This window comes from Juglans regia, chromosome 9 (genome assembly GCF_001411555.2).
Source record: "Juglans regia cultivar Chandler chromosome 9, Walnut 2.0, whole genome shotgun sequence".
Classification (NCBI taxonomy): Eukaryota; Viridiplantae; Streptophyta; class Magnoliopsida; order Fagales; family Juglandaceae; genus Juglans; species Juglans regia.
Window position 1 is genome coordinate 17,997,816 of NC_049909.1, and position 14,995 is coordinate 18,012,810.

A 14,995-nucleotide genomic window follows, 5' to 3' on the forward strand; every position below is an offset into this window, starting at 1 on the left:
TATAGATTGTTTTTTCTCTTTATTTTATTTAGAAAAAAACTATTTTACCTTTCAAGTTGTACCCTTCAAATATACCGCTTGACAATTTTTTTTATTTAATAATTAAAAAAGTGATTTTAAGTATATTGGTATATTTTTTTATTTTTATTTTTAAAAATAACTAGCGGTCAATAGAAGCGGTGCTACTGAGGTGGCAGAGTAGCACCGCTCTTTTTGTTAACTATTTTTTAAACTCCTTTAAATATTTAAAAAATATCACAAAATTATTTAAAAACACTTTTTTAATTATTAAGTAAAAAAAATTCGATACAAACTACGTATACAATTTTTCGGTGGCTCTATCATTTCTCATATATATTTTGTTATTGAAATTACAATAATTGACACGATTAACCCATTAAACGTAATATCATGTCAAAATGATACAATATATATTGTCTGTGTAATCTTACAAGTAAGTCTAAGAGACTAAGACACCTAACTCCTCATGATAGTTTTTGCATTCTGTCTTGTAATGATGTTGGGTTTACTTTATGTGTTTATCTCTTTCCCACTCGAGACACTCAAAGTCCAGCAACAACTATGCACATGCTCTCTGAGTTAAAAATTAAAACCTATTTCTTAATCACGAAACAGACCATATACATGCTCTCTAATTCATGGCAATAAAGTTTTAGAACTTTGGTAATTATTATTTTTTTAAATTCACATTTTGTTATATATACAGCAAATAAGTAAGTAAGTAGTAATTTACTCTAATCTAATTGGACCAAATTGTTGTTATATTTTGGGATTGAAGAAAACAAATTTAATGCAGCAAATGTCGATGGGAAGAATGAATGGCATTTGCAGCTGAATAAAGTAATGATTTCATAATGGTAACTCCACTTGATACATTATATTCAAGGAGATGATATCATTTGCCCACAAAAGATTCTTTTATTACTTAGTGACTCAGATTTCAGCATAAAAGAATGCAATGGTATACCTAAGCAATTAGGTAATCAAACATTATTTAATAACATAGTTAATCAGCACCGGATTTGCATCCTTTGCAGTTGGAATACACACAATCTGTCTCTTACAAAGTCATCAACCTGCAAATGTTTGACCAGAATTCTAACCGCTAGCAAATGTTGTCTTTTGAGGGTTTGGCCAAAATTAACTGGAAAATTGTGTGAAATTGGTACGTTGGGATTTTTTTATTTTTTGATGTTGGGAACCTCTCCAAGGTAGGGTCCTTCGGATCTATCCATGTAGAGTAAACTCTGGTCCCGTGCATCGTATTCTTGAAAGTTTTTTTACATGGAACTGATTAAATCGTTAATTTTTCATCAGGGAGTATGACTCTAAATGATTGTTTGTACCCAAGAGGTATTGAACCTTAGACCTATATTGTGAATTAACCCAATATTTGATTTGGTAACTCATTTGAGTTCTCTTAGTATGAGGAAGAACATGAATCAAAATTTTAAAAAAGAATACTGATGTTATAAGACATTTACACCACATATTGCTTAAGTGGCACAATTTAATTTTGAAGATAAATTTTATAAATTAAATTTTACTATTTAAGTAACGTAGATTGTGTGTTCTGTATACCGACTCGAAGAATAGAATAACTCTTTAACAAAAAAAAAAAAAAAAACTTAAATGGGTGAACTGCTTGTTTTATATGATTATTTATTCATATTTGAAAGAAACATTGTTTTTGGGATCCGGCTAATATAGAAGGCCTTCCACTTCGATGGCAATCATTTGAAAAAGGTCATACAAAATTATCAAAATGGTGTCCGCGTGTTGACAAACATCAACTGCCACAATAAACAGTTGAGACTGATTCAGTGATTCGAGAGTCAAACTATGAAATGGGTTGATCCCATGGAATAATCACAGATCCTTCATAAATCTGACTTCACTTTCATTATTTTTTTGTTCTGATTATTTGTTTTATGGAGCCGGCATCGTCTTACTTCTAGATGGGGGGACAAATTCTAACCTACTCAACAGTACCTTGCTGACCTACTCAACAGTACCGACTTCAAATGTAGCATCTCTTGTTTGCAATCCATTTGGATGCAGAGATAACTCATCTCATCTAATTTTAACTAATAATTTTATTACTATTCATAAATTATTTCAATTCATTTCACTATCCAAACGAGCATGCCTGTTTCTTAATAGGAAAAAAAAAAGAAGAAGTTATTTTACATCCTAAATCTTGTACTCCTCCGTCAAACTTGCATGTAAATGCCATCCACCAGCAGGGGCGGAACTACCTTATGGCTTGGGGGGGTTTTGGCCCCCCCAAAGTTTTTAAAATTTGATAAAAATTAAGTTTTAGAAGGTGTTTTTATAAAGTAGACTATATAAAAATTAGTATTTGACCCCCCCAAATTTTTTTTTTTTAACTTAGCCCCCCTAAACTAGATTTTCTGGTTCCGCCCCTGTCCACCAGCAGCAGATTCAGCAGAATCAAAGATCTTTAAAATGCAGAACAGCAACTGGAACATTAACTTTCTGAATTGGTTTAAGATATATCAGTAGAATGATAAAGAAACATAAACAAAAGGGTTGTGGGATGGATGTGCATTTGGTAGGTGAGAGTTCATGTGCATCTAAAATGCCGGAGTAAGATACCCTCTTCCACCTCTGTCTGAATCACACCCAAATTGCCTAACTTGAATCCAACTATGCAGTGACAGAATCTTTCAAGTGTGAGGTCTTTAATGCTCGTCCCTTTTTTCTTTTCAGTCAACTTATTAATTTCTAGTCTCTGAAGGGCCCTAAAGCCAGAGCCTCTCTATGCCCGTCTCTTCTCTTCTTCAATCATTGATAACTCCAATCGAAACGCCATATGAAACAAATCTCGTGTCGGATAGCATCCATAGTTTACCTTTATGGGCATCATATAGTATCCTTAATTGAATGAAACATGATCTTTGAGAGTTACACTTAATTACTGTCATATTTCTGCGTGCCCTTTGGTGGTGCAGATCCGTTCGACCTATCTGGAGTAGCTGAGCTCTAGAGTCTGTGTCTTTTGCAGATTGTTCTCTTTATCGTATTGGGATTCACTTGAATCAGCTATTGTGTTATGGGTTATTTTTCCTAGTTTCAAGTCTCACATACACGTAGTCTAGGCAACATGGAGACCTCTTATATATATGTCTGCTTTGAGCTTTGTTGGATATGTCCTGTTTTTTTTTTGGGTAATCAAAGTAATTCACAGTAAAGATAGAAATTTAAGTGTCTGAACACGATATTTGCCAATCATGACATGCAATCAAAACAACCTTTAGTTCTGAAGATTTCTTCCACGGTCAAAAACTAAAGAAACCACTCAACAGAAGTTTGAAATTTGACAAGACTTTCCTCCCTACAAAGGCAGAATCCCGTAAATGTAAGTTACCTCAGCTTACATGAAGTTCAAGACGACATTACATAAAGGAAATGGTAGCTGCCAAGAGTATTTGACCAGTAGCACACACCCAAAGCTAGTATATCTCATCATCTGGAACATCGGGAGTCAAGAACTTCCTTGGATCTTTACTAATTTCCTCGTAATTCAGTCTGGCTTTCACCCTTTCTGGCACAGGCATTAGAGGAATAATGCTATCCCCATCAATAACTCCATCAATTATTCCATATTCAACTGCTTCTATAGGGGACATGTAACGATCCCTATCAATGTCTTTTAGGACTTGTTCAAATGAGCGATTGGTGGATTCTGAAATAATTCTTGTGACATTATTTTTATTATGCATGACTTCTCGAGCTTGAATTTCCACATCTATTGCTTGGCCGCTAGCACCTCCAAGAGGTTGATGAATCATAATCCTTGTATTGGGCATTGCCAGACGCTTGCCTTTAGTGCCACCTCCAAGGATTATGGAAGCCGTAGATGCTGCAATGCCGAGGGCGACTGTGGAAACATCGGCCCTCACAAGCTGTACGACATCATAAATGGCCATTGTAGCACTGGTACACAGATAATAACAGCAAAATAAAATGAGCCAGTATAAAAAATTTGAAGTGGGATAGCCAAGAAACCAAGTTATTATCAAACAAGATGTCAGCAAAAGTGGAAATTCCATCAAGGAAACATACTTTCCTAGGTTATAATTGGTTGAGTTTGAGACTGAAAAAAATTTTTTTTTGATAAGTAATAAGTTATTTTATTGATATGAAAGAGGCATAGCCCAGGTACACTAGAAGTATACATGTGAATACACCAATTAGTGACTCGAAACAGTTACAAGGAAATCATGAAAACTAAGACCATTCAAATCAAGAGCAATGGCCCACACAAACAAGGTCTTCCAGAAAAAGTTCCTAAACTCTTCCAAAGAGCGTTCATGATCCTCAAAAAGTCTCTCATTACGTTCGTTCCAAATACACCAGAAAATACATATAGGAACCATCTTCCACACTGCTGCAATTTGTGCTGTTCCTGAGATCCCATTCCAGCTTGCTAACAAGTCAACCACCCTACCCGGCATCCCCCATGCTAATCCCATTCTACTGAAAAAATTAGTCCATATATCTCGAGCAAACTCACAATGAAGAAGTAAATGGTCCACCGTTTCCCCACTTTTTCTGCACAAACAGCACCAGTCCATAATAATAAGGCCACGTCTTCTAAGATTATCAAAGGTCAGAATCTTCCCTAGAGCTGCCGTCCACACAAAAAATGCAGCCTTTGTCGGTGCTTTAGTCCTCCAGATATTCTTCCAAGGGAAAATATGCCTTTGGTGCATATTAATGGATTCATAAAAAGAGCTTACCGAAAATTTCCCTTTCCTAGAGGGGCACCAAACCATCGTATCTTCCAAAGTGGCAGCAGTGGTAATGTTGTACAGCATGCTCAGAAATCCCACCAGCTCATTCACTTCCCAATCGTGTGCATCCCGAGTGAGGTTGATAGTCCACTCCTGTGTGCCTTGGTTAAGAACCCGCAAGTCAGCCACCATAGCTTCTTTTTCCCGTGCAATTCTGAAAATCATAGGATAAGCATCCTTCAAGGCCGTGTTTCCCAACCACACATCTTGCCAAAAGCTGATCCTACTACCATCCCCCAAACGCAAACGAGTGTTACTAGCAAAAGAGCCCCATCCTTTTCGAATAAACTTCCATAGCCCCACTCTATATGTCCCCCTACCCTCTTTAGAACACCAACCCCCTCTTTCACTTCCATACTTCATATCCACCACCCCTTTCCATAAAGCCCCCCTCTCATGGTTATAACGCCATAACCATTTCCCTAATAGGGCCTTATTGAACGCCCTCACATTCCGGACCCCCAACCCACCGTCTCTCAAAGGGGAACATACCTTTTCCCACCCTACTAGATGGAACTTACGCTCATCTCCTAACCCACTCCACAAAAAATCCCGTTGAAGTTTCTCTATTCGAGAAGCAATACTTGCGGGGAGGGGAAATAAAGATAAGTAATAAGTGGGGAGATTGGATAAGATACTCTTCATAAGTGTGATTCGCCCCCCTTTAGAGAGATACAACCTTTTCCACCCGGCCAACCTACGCTCAAATTTTTCCAGCACCCCTTCCCAAATTGTCTTTGCTTTGAAAGAAGCCCCCAACGGTAACCCAAGGTACTTCAATGGCAACGAAACAACCCCACATCCCAAAATATTCGCCAACCCTCTAATATTTCTGACTTCTCCAACCGCAACCATCTCCGTCTTTGCAAGATTAATCTTCAACCCGGATACCGCTTCAAAACATAGTAAGATGGCCTTCAAAGATTGTATATGCCCTTCATTTGCCTCACAAAAAAGCAAAGTGTCATCTGCAAACAATAGATGAGAAATAATAGTGGAACCATGGGTATCTCCCACTGAGAAACCTGAAAAAAATTCTCCTTCTACTGCCGCCGACACCATACGACTTAGAGCCTCCATAACTAAGACAAATAAGAGAGGTGATAGAGGGTCACCTTGTCGCAGCCCCCTCGAACTATGAAAAAAACCCACGGGATCACCGTTTATCAGAACCGAGAAGTGAACCGATGACACACAGTATCTCATCCACTTCCTCCATTTTTCCCCAAACCCACATCTCCTCAGCATGTACATCAAAAAATCCCAATTTACATGATCATAAGCCTTCTCCATATTGAGTTTGCATAAGATACCTGGATCTCCCGACTTGAGCCTGCTGTCCAAACATTCATTAGCTATAAGAACCGAGTCCAAAATTTGTCTCCCCCTCACAAAAGCATTTTGAGACTTAGAGATAATCTTCTCCATGACCGTGCTCATCCTGTTAGCAAGAGTTTTGGCAAGTATCTTATACACACTGCCCACAAGACTGATCGGTCTAAAATCTTGTACCTCTCTTGCACCGGCCTTTTTAGGGACTAGTGCAATAAAAGTAGCATTTAAGCTTTTCTCAAATCTTCCATGACTGAAAAATTCCTGAAAAACCAGCATTACGTCCTCTCGCACCACCTCCCAACAAACCTGGAAAAAAGCCATTGTGAATCCATCCGGGCCTGGAGCTTTATCTTTGTTCATATTTCTGATTACTTGTTTTACCTCTTCCTCCTCAAATGGTCTCTCCACCCAATCCATGCTATATTGGTCAATTACCTCAAAAGCTAAACCATCTATTGTGGGCCTCCATGGATAAGGTTCCTCTAACAAAAGTTCAAAATGCCCTACCACATGTTCTTTTATCTCACCCTGATCTGAAGATACATCTCCATCTATGCTCAAAGACTCAATGTAGTTAAACCTCCTATGTGCATTGGCCATGCGATGAAAGAACTTTGTGTTTTTATCCCCCTCCCGAAGCCACAAGGCCCTTGACTTTTGTCTCCATGAAATTTCCTCCATTAAAGTCAATCTTTCCAATTCAGCAACTACCTGACCTTTTCTGATATTTTCTTCCCCTACACCCTCCAGACCTTGTAACTCCTGAAACAAACTCTTCTTTTGTAAAGTTACATCACCAACTACCTGTTCATTCCAAATCTTCAAGTCCTTCTTCAAAGCTTTCAACTTTCCAGCCAGTACATAACTCGGATTGCCCTCAAAAAGGTATGAATTCCACCATTGCCTGACCATCTCCACAAATCCATCCATCCATCGGATTCCCCTCCCGAGTTTGTTGTGACATACACTGTACTATAGATCCTAACAGTGCTATTGACACCTATTGACACCCCTAATTTTTAAAAGTGCTATTGACACCTATTGTGAGTCCCGTATCACGTCAGATATGCTTTCCCACCACAATAGAAAAATATTAGAACTAATTTAAGCAAGAATAAAGACCAAATCATTAATTGGTTTAAGTGCAAAAAAAAAAATCATTGCAGATGCGACAGACGAGGAAGGAAAGTTGGGCAGAGGCAGAGGGAATTCGTCGAATGATATGGCAGTTGCAAAAATGATAGCAGTGTGGTGAATTGGAGGGTGGCGGGTTGGGATGAGAGTGAAGACACTGAAGAGAAGTGAGCGGCCTCATGGCGGAAGTGGATGGAGCAAATGCGATTCCCGTACAACGGATTGTCCATGCAATTTGTGAATGGATGGTGGCATCAAACTTTGGTGACTTCCAATACAAGCTGACTAATGGGATGGAACCAATCGTGGCAGTATGATTCACTGAACTGAGACCGAGGCTACTCTGGTCATATGGGCAATAAATGAATAATAACCATTCTAGAGGAATTATAGACACCGTAAAATCACAGCTCAAGCAGCCTCACTATAATAATGTAGCACCAGAAAGTTACAAAGGCAAAAAATGATAACTTTATACTTGGGCTTTCCCAGACCCAATTCACATTGTGTAAAACCACGTCAACATATCATGACATTAGTAATGATAGTATCAAGCACTCAATCAACCGTTAAATATATTTGAAAATGAACATATCCAACACTTGAATGGCTGCTTCAGTAACAATATAGAATGTAGAATGGTGCTTGTGTGTGTGTGGAGATACCCTGAAAACTATCCTTACGCATTCATGCCAAGGTATTTTGCCCAAAAATTCGGGGTTTACTTAAAAAAGAGAGCATCTTTAGCTCGTTGAATTCTCTGTGAATTAATCTACCTCTTCACTACTAACGTCAAATGCCACTTTTCAGTTTTCACAGAAGTCAGATAGGACTAATCGGCTAAGTTGAATTAACCCTTTTCATCTGCTCAGCCTATCAAACTAATCAGGTAAAGTGTAGTTAACCCTTTCCTCTTATCTATTTTCTTCGTCAACCAAAAGGAAAATGACACAAAAAAAAATTTGACCTCAAAGCGCCGCCAGGGGAATTGATAAAGAGGCGGATATCCTTAGTGTGGTCCTGAGCATCCAACAGAAGTAGCTGACTGATAATGGCGTCGGCCACGAAGTCATCGATGCTGCTCCCCAAGAACACAATCCTCTCCCTGAGCAAGAGCCCCATGGCGTCGGTTTCGGCGCCTCTCATAGCGATCGCCGGGGTCTGCGGAGGCGCACCCGAGAGTTCGAAAGTAGCATGGGTCCCTTCTCGGGGCCGTAGCTGAGCTTCGAGGGCTAGGGATTTGGGGGGTTTGGGAGCGTAGGTGTGGAGGGAATTGTGAATGGAGCTTCTGGGATGGCGCGAGGTAGTGAAGGGTATTAGGGGCTTGAATGGGGAGAAGTGGAGGGAGGATTTGGGGCGAGAGAGGAAGTGAGAGCATAGTAGGGAAGACGACGGAGACGAGGATGGGACCGAGAGGAAATCCATGGCGGGCTCTGAGGTATGGAGTGAAACGCCGAGTAACCGAGGAGAGATGTACCTCGCCGAGCAACGGAATGACTTCAAATTTTTTAAAATTTATTTTTTCAAAAGTAATACACAAATTATCAAAACACCGTTTAACGTCTCCAATCAAGATGTAAGATTCAAGATTTTAAATAGAATTATTTATAGTATATATTTCCCATGATATATCATTAGAAATTAAACAAAAATATTCTTAGGTGATATAATTTCAATGGTTAAATTTATTTATTTTAAAAAAGATATGTTTGAATTGAGATGTCAAATAATACTTTGGTTATTTTAGAGTCCTTTGATAAATTGGAATATAAATCCAGATATGGTTGAACTTTCTTAAGTCATTACAAATAGTATTAGAGTTAATCTATTACTATATATAAAAATTGATTCATATAATTCCTACGTGACATTCTACTCATAAAAGTAGGCATTCTATCCATTAAATTTGAAGTGTTATATTTATAAAACGATAAACATTTTAAAAATAATGTTTCATTATGAACTATTGTAACTTTTAAGTTTCATTTCTTTTCTTACATATAAAGATATAAACTGATTCAGGACTCTATCCAAAAGCACTAATTCAACATTTATATTATTTTGTATTTTAAGCGGAGTCATATGACTCCGATATAACATTATATTCATAAAATAGACATTCTACCCATTAAATTTGAAGTGTAATGTTTATGGAACGGTAATCATTTTAAAGCAATGTTTCATTATGAACTATTGTAATTTTTAAGTTTCATTTCTTTTCTTATATATAAATATATAAAAACTGATTCAAGCCTCCACCCAAAGGCACTACTAGTTCAACCTTTATATTATTTCGTCAAATAAACCGCTCTATAAACTATTTCGAATTTCTCCACTATAAAATCCGGTCTATTTCTAAATCTCAACAATCTGAGCATTGCGCAGATTATAGGCTCGTTTTAGAATAATTTGAGATGCAAGTCATGCCAATTGCCAAGTCAATGTGTGTGGGGTGTGTGCAATAAATAGTGGCTAATAAGAAGAATTATTCAGATAATTCCAATTAAACATTTTGAAACTAAGATTACAACTACTACGGGACAATGCTATTATTGAATCCTTTTGTTTTGTGATATTTGAATGTTTAGATCCTAATCTGGTAAAGCTTTCCCTCTCATTTACTTACAACATAGCCATCTCGCCTCACAGTCGCTCCACCAAAACTTTCCTCCCTAATCGAATTTCTTTGTAATCGCTATCTTCTTCCTCTTCCTTTATAATTGTCTCTAGATTTTATTTATTTATTTATTTTTTAATAAGTATTAAGATATTTTATTTATCAAAGAGTAGGCATAGTCCAGGTACACCGGAAGTATACATGTGAATACACCTATTTAGGAACTAAAAACAGTTACAAAGAAATCATGGAAGTTGAGACCATTCATATCTAAAGCAATAGCCCACATAAATAAAGTCTTCCACATAAAACTCCTAAACTCTTCCAAGGAGCGTTCATGATCCTCAAAATGTCTATCGTTTCTTTCACTCCAAATGCACTGAAGAATACATAAAGGAGCCATCTTCCGCACAACTGCTATATGTGGTGTCCCAGTAATCCCTCTCCAACTTGCTAGTAGTTTCACCACACTTCTCGGCATTACCCATGCAATTCTCATTCTACTGAAGAAATAATTCCAAATTTCTCTTGCAAACTCACAATGTAAGAGTAGATGGTCCACCGATTTGCCACTATTTCTACACATACAGTATCAATCTGTGATAATTAAACCACGTCTTCTAAGATTATCAATAGTCAAAATCTTCCCTAAAGCTGTTGTCCAGACAAAGAAAGCAACCTTTGTAGGTACCTTATTTCTCCAAATGTTCTTCCAAGGAAAATTCTACCTATGTTGTATGGTAGATGATTCATAGAATGAGTGTACAGAAAAAATCCATTTCCTAGAAGGTCTCCATTCCATCTCATCTTCATTTGCAACAGCAATATCAGCAGTATACAACAAGTTAAGAAACTCCAACAGCTCTACCACTTCCCAATCATGTGTATCTCGAGTAAGGCTAATGTTCCATTCTCGTGTGCCATGAGTTATAACCCGCAAGTCAACCACCATAGCTTCTTTGTCCCATGTAATTCTGAATATAGTGGGATAAGCCTCCTTCAACGCCATGTCTCCCACCCACACATCATACCAAAAGTTGATCCTATTGACATTCCCCAAACACCGCCGAGTATGTTTCCGTATATACTTCCATAACCCCACACCATATGCCCCTCTCCCCTCTCTAGAACCCCCCCTTCCTCCCGGGGTACTTCCATACTTCATGTCTATCACCCCTTTCCACAAAACTCCCCTCTCATTATTATTATAGCGCCACAACCATTTTCCCAATAGAACCTTATTAAAGGCCCTCATATTACGGACTCCCAATCCTCCATCTCACACCTTTTCCCACCCAATTAAGTGAAATTTAAACTCATCTCCTATTCCACCCCACAAGAAGTCACGATAAAGTTTCTCTATTCTATTTGCAATGCTGGTGGGGAAAGGAAAAATAGACAAAAAGTATGTGAGAAGGTTTGATAGAGTGCTCTTAATAAGAGTGATCCGCCCTCCTTTAGTTAAATACAATTTTTTCCACCTAGCCAACCTACGCTCTATTTTCTCCACCACCTCCTCCCAAATTGGTTTAGCCTTAAAAGAAGCCCCCAATGGAAGACCGAGATACCTCAATGGCAACGAAGAAACCACACATCCCAGAATGTTCGCCAACCCCCTAATGTTACTTACCTCACCCACTGCAACCATCTCTGTCTTACAAAGGTTAATCTTCAACCCGGATACCGCTTCAAAACAAAGTAAGATAGCCTTCAAAGATTGTACATGTCCTGCATTTGCCTCACAAAACAGAAATGGGTCATCCGCAAACAAAAGGTGGGAAATAATGATGGACCCATGATTAATATCTCCCGTTGAAAATCCTGAAAAAAAATCCCCCATCTACCGCAGCCGACACCATTCTACTTAGGGTTTCCATGACTAGAACAAATAAAAGGGGTGATAATGGATCCCCTCGTCTTAGGCCCCTCGAAAAATTAAAGAAACCCACAGGGTCACCATTTACCAATACTGAGACACATTTTGTTATAACTGAGTTTTCATTCATGATATTAAAAATTAAAAAAAAAACTTTCATACAAGAAGAAATCACAAGATGTCGCTCTTGCATGCTCTCTATGTACCTGTTTCATGACAGTTAGCCCTAAAATAGCGTTACAATATAAAATACCAGGACATTAGCAGGAAATCACAATGTAAAATCAAGACATTGAAACTCAAAAGAAAAAAAAAAAAAAACACTCTAGTTAAGAAAGTCTTACAAAGATGCGATTATGGTATCGTATAGCACAAAAAGTCATACAACTCCAAAGCAGTCAGGATGGCAAGTAGTCACTCTTCCACACTTCTATCAAGGCATCACAAGTTTTCTTCATCTTCTTGTGCATCATCTGCACTTAAAAGGTGATTGAGTGCAACTCGTGCCTTTTTTGGTTCTGATGAGGCTTCATTTCTATCATCTTGATCACCCTTCCGCTTCACCCCTTCACCATCCAGTTCATCGTTTTCGTCGTGTACAACGGAAGGAGCTCCATCATCAGGATTTTCTTCTTTTTCTTGCACAGATGGCTTCGGGTCAGATTCTTCAGCCTTCTCTCTACCATTCAGATCTCCTTTCATGGGCGACCTTTCGCACTCCTCCAGAAAGGAGCGAATTTCTTCATTGCTAGCAAGATCAATGGGAGTCTTCCCTGACTTTGTCTTGATGCTAAGACTTGCACCTTTCCTTACCAAGTACTTGACAAGTTCTGAGTGGGATCCTTGGACAGCATAGTGTAATGGAGTCAGGCCCTTGCGAGTAGAAGCTTTAGCAGAGGCACCTGACGAAAGTAGAGTTCGTACGACTTCTAAATGACCCTTTTGGGCAGCAAAGTGAATTGCACCCATGTCATCCATGGCAGCGGCACCGACATCAGCCTTGTTCTTGCAGAGATAACTCACCACCTCTGCTTGGCCAGACCATGCAGCTAAATGCAGTCTATGATCAAGGTTGCTTGTGTCAAAGAAACAAAATCTGATTGCAAGAATACTAAATGATGGATACAAGTTTCACTAATAAGTCTCTGCCCATTAGTAAGTGAATTCCTCCCAGTACTCGAATAGTAGCCGCTCTATGTTATTTATAAGTTGCAAAGCTGACAGGGAAACAAATTAATGGCCAGTGGAAGATACTGGAGTAAAGAGTACATCAAGCCAAGATTAACAGATAGAGTACATGATGAACTTAGCATCTTAATAATACTATGTATTTTGAGAGATAATGGGACCCCCCTGCACTTGCATTTGACTGTCCAGGTTCTCCCAAAGAATAAAATTTTTTTAAAAAAAAAACACTTCAAAGAGTTCATCTCATATGGCACAACTACTTATGCCAGTGTTGTATAAGTATTTTTTTTATCTATCACCATAGCCAGTATCAAATCCATCTTCCAATCCTCTTGTTTTTACTGGTTAAATTCCTCTCTTTTTGTTGTTGTGATAAAAGAATTAAGATGAGAGGCAATGAGAGCATAAAAAAGGGCGAGATTTGGAAGTCTGGATTTTGTAAGGAGACAATTTTATTTTCTCGTGGTCTTTAAATACCCCCACGTTGCTATTTGGAGGTCCAATGGGACTCCGTAAAACATCAAATATCAACAAACATGATGGCATCGACAAGTCCCCCAAATAACAAGAAATGGCACTTAAGAACACAACAGAGACACAAATAACCTTGACAAGTCTATAGGGTCTTCTCACCCTTACAAAGTAATTTAATTTCATCGATATATATTGCCAGAAAAGTATGTTTTTGAAAACTAATGTTTTTATCATAGTGACCATCTACGATCGACAAATGCACAAATAGGTCTCAAAGCGACAGCCATGTCTAAGTAGATTCTCCAATAAATCATGAGCAAGCCATTCCAATTTCCAAATCCCAAAAACACAATTCAAAGATGCATGGGGAGATTAAACAGAAAGACCCGACAAAATTCGGTACGAAATTCTTTATTTTCCCAGCCATTGCTGTTGTAACACAAAATTCCCGGAAGAAACTGCAACCAAGTCCCTCATTAATGAGTGAAAACTCGGCAGCTTCTCCTATCATCTGTGATCCCTTCCCTCGATAAGTTATGATCACGGTGTAAACTTAAACTAGAGATTTATGAAAGTAGAAACATATAGCAGCCCCCAAACTTTTATTTTAAAGTGAATTAAAGGCCGCAAACAATTTTATTATCCAATAGAAAGAAAATTACGAACTGGGTAATATCGAGTTTTCTATCGCTCACCTCATGGTCACTCAAAATAGAAATAACAATACTAACGAGACAGATAAACTTCGTAATTTTATTTATCTAAAAATAACTTAAAGACTCCAGAAAGTATATCTCTTCCACCATTAGGTTTTCTCGGGAACCAAACAAGACACAAGCAAGAATCCAACTAAAGCAACCAAAAAAGGGTGGAGAAGAGGATACGGAGTTCTAGAGTGCTTATCCCTGGAATTGACTGCCAAAGGGTTTGTGCTCAATATTAATTGCACCGCATTCAGGTCACCGGACCGAGCCGCGTTGTGAAGATCTCCGCCGGTGCCCGATTTCTGAGGATTCCCCATTTTCCCCCTCGTCTCCGGTTACAGGAAACAACAGTGATACACTGATATTTCTCTGGAGTTTCTCGGGCAAAACGCACTTAAGCCCCTCCCGTTGGTATTGTAGGCCCACCCAGTCAAAAGCTGGGCTTTGATGGGCACTTGACCCATTCGTATTATTTTATTTTTATTTTTATTTTTATTTTTAATTTTACCACATTTCTTTCCTTAACATTCCTTAATTAGATGATTTAATATGAAAAAAAAATAGACACAACATTAAATATTTATATAAATTCTATATTATCTGAAAATTGTATACAATAAAACCGACTTAATTTATCTATTGCTCTCTTTATATATAAAAAAATAATTTTTTTTTAAATTCATATAAGATGTCTAGAAATAACATTTAAACTAATCTCGATGATGAACAGAAGAAAGAAATTTTTTATAAATGCACTTTAAATAATTAAAAACAAAATCTCTCAATCCAATAACCGTAGAATACGAACCTTCGAATCTTAATATAA

The 14,995-nt window shown here is 38.0% G+C and overlaps 2 protein-coding genes across 2 annotated transcripts; both read right to left on the reverse strand.

Moving 5' to 3' along the window:
• Window positions 1-3,240: 3,240 nt before the first annotated feature.
• Window positions 3,241-8,823, reverse strand: LOC108981863 (ATP-dependent Clp protease proteolytic subunit 4, chloroplastic-like). Its single transcript, XM_035694093.1, has 2 exons — window positions 8,278-8,823; window positions 3,241-3,981 (listed from the first exon to the last, which is right to left on the reverse strand). Exons 1-2 carry the CDS (start codon window positions 8,733-8,735, stop codon window positions 3,498-3,500), a joined length of 942 nt encoding a protein of 313 aa, XP_035549986.1. The 5' UTR covers window positions 8,736-8,823; the 3' UTR covers window positions 3,241-3,497.
• A 3,287-nt stretch (window positions 8,824-12,110) lies between these two features.
• LOC109014238 (ankyrin-3) lies at window positions 12,111-14,541 on the reverse strand. The gene is made up of 2 exons (XM_018996617.2): window positions 14,350-14,541; window positions 12,111-12,863 (listed from the first exon to the last, which is right to left on the reverse strand). The coding sequence occupies exons 1-2, from the start codon at window positions 14,484-14,486 to the stop codon at window positions 12,245-12,247; spliced, it is 756 nt and encodes a 251-aa protein (XP_018852162.2). The 5' UTR covers window positions 14,487-14,541; the 3' UTR covers window positions 12,111-12,244.
• Window positions 14,542-14,995: the final 454 nt, after the last annotated feature.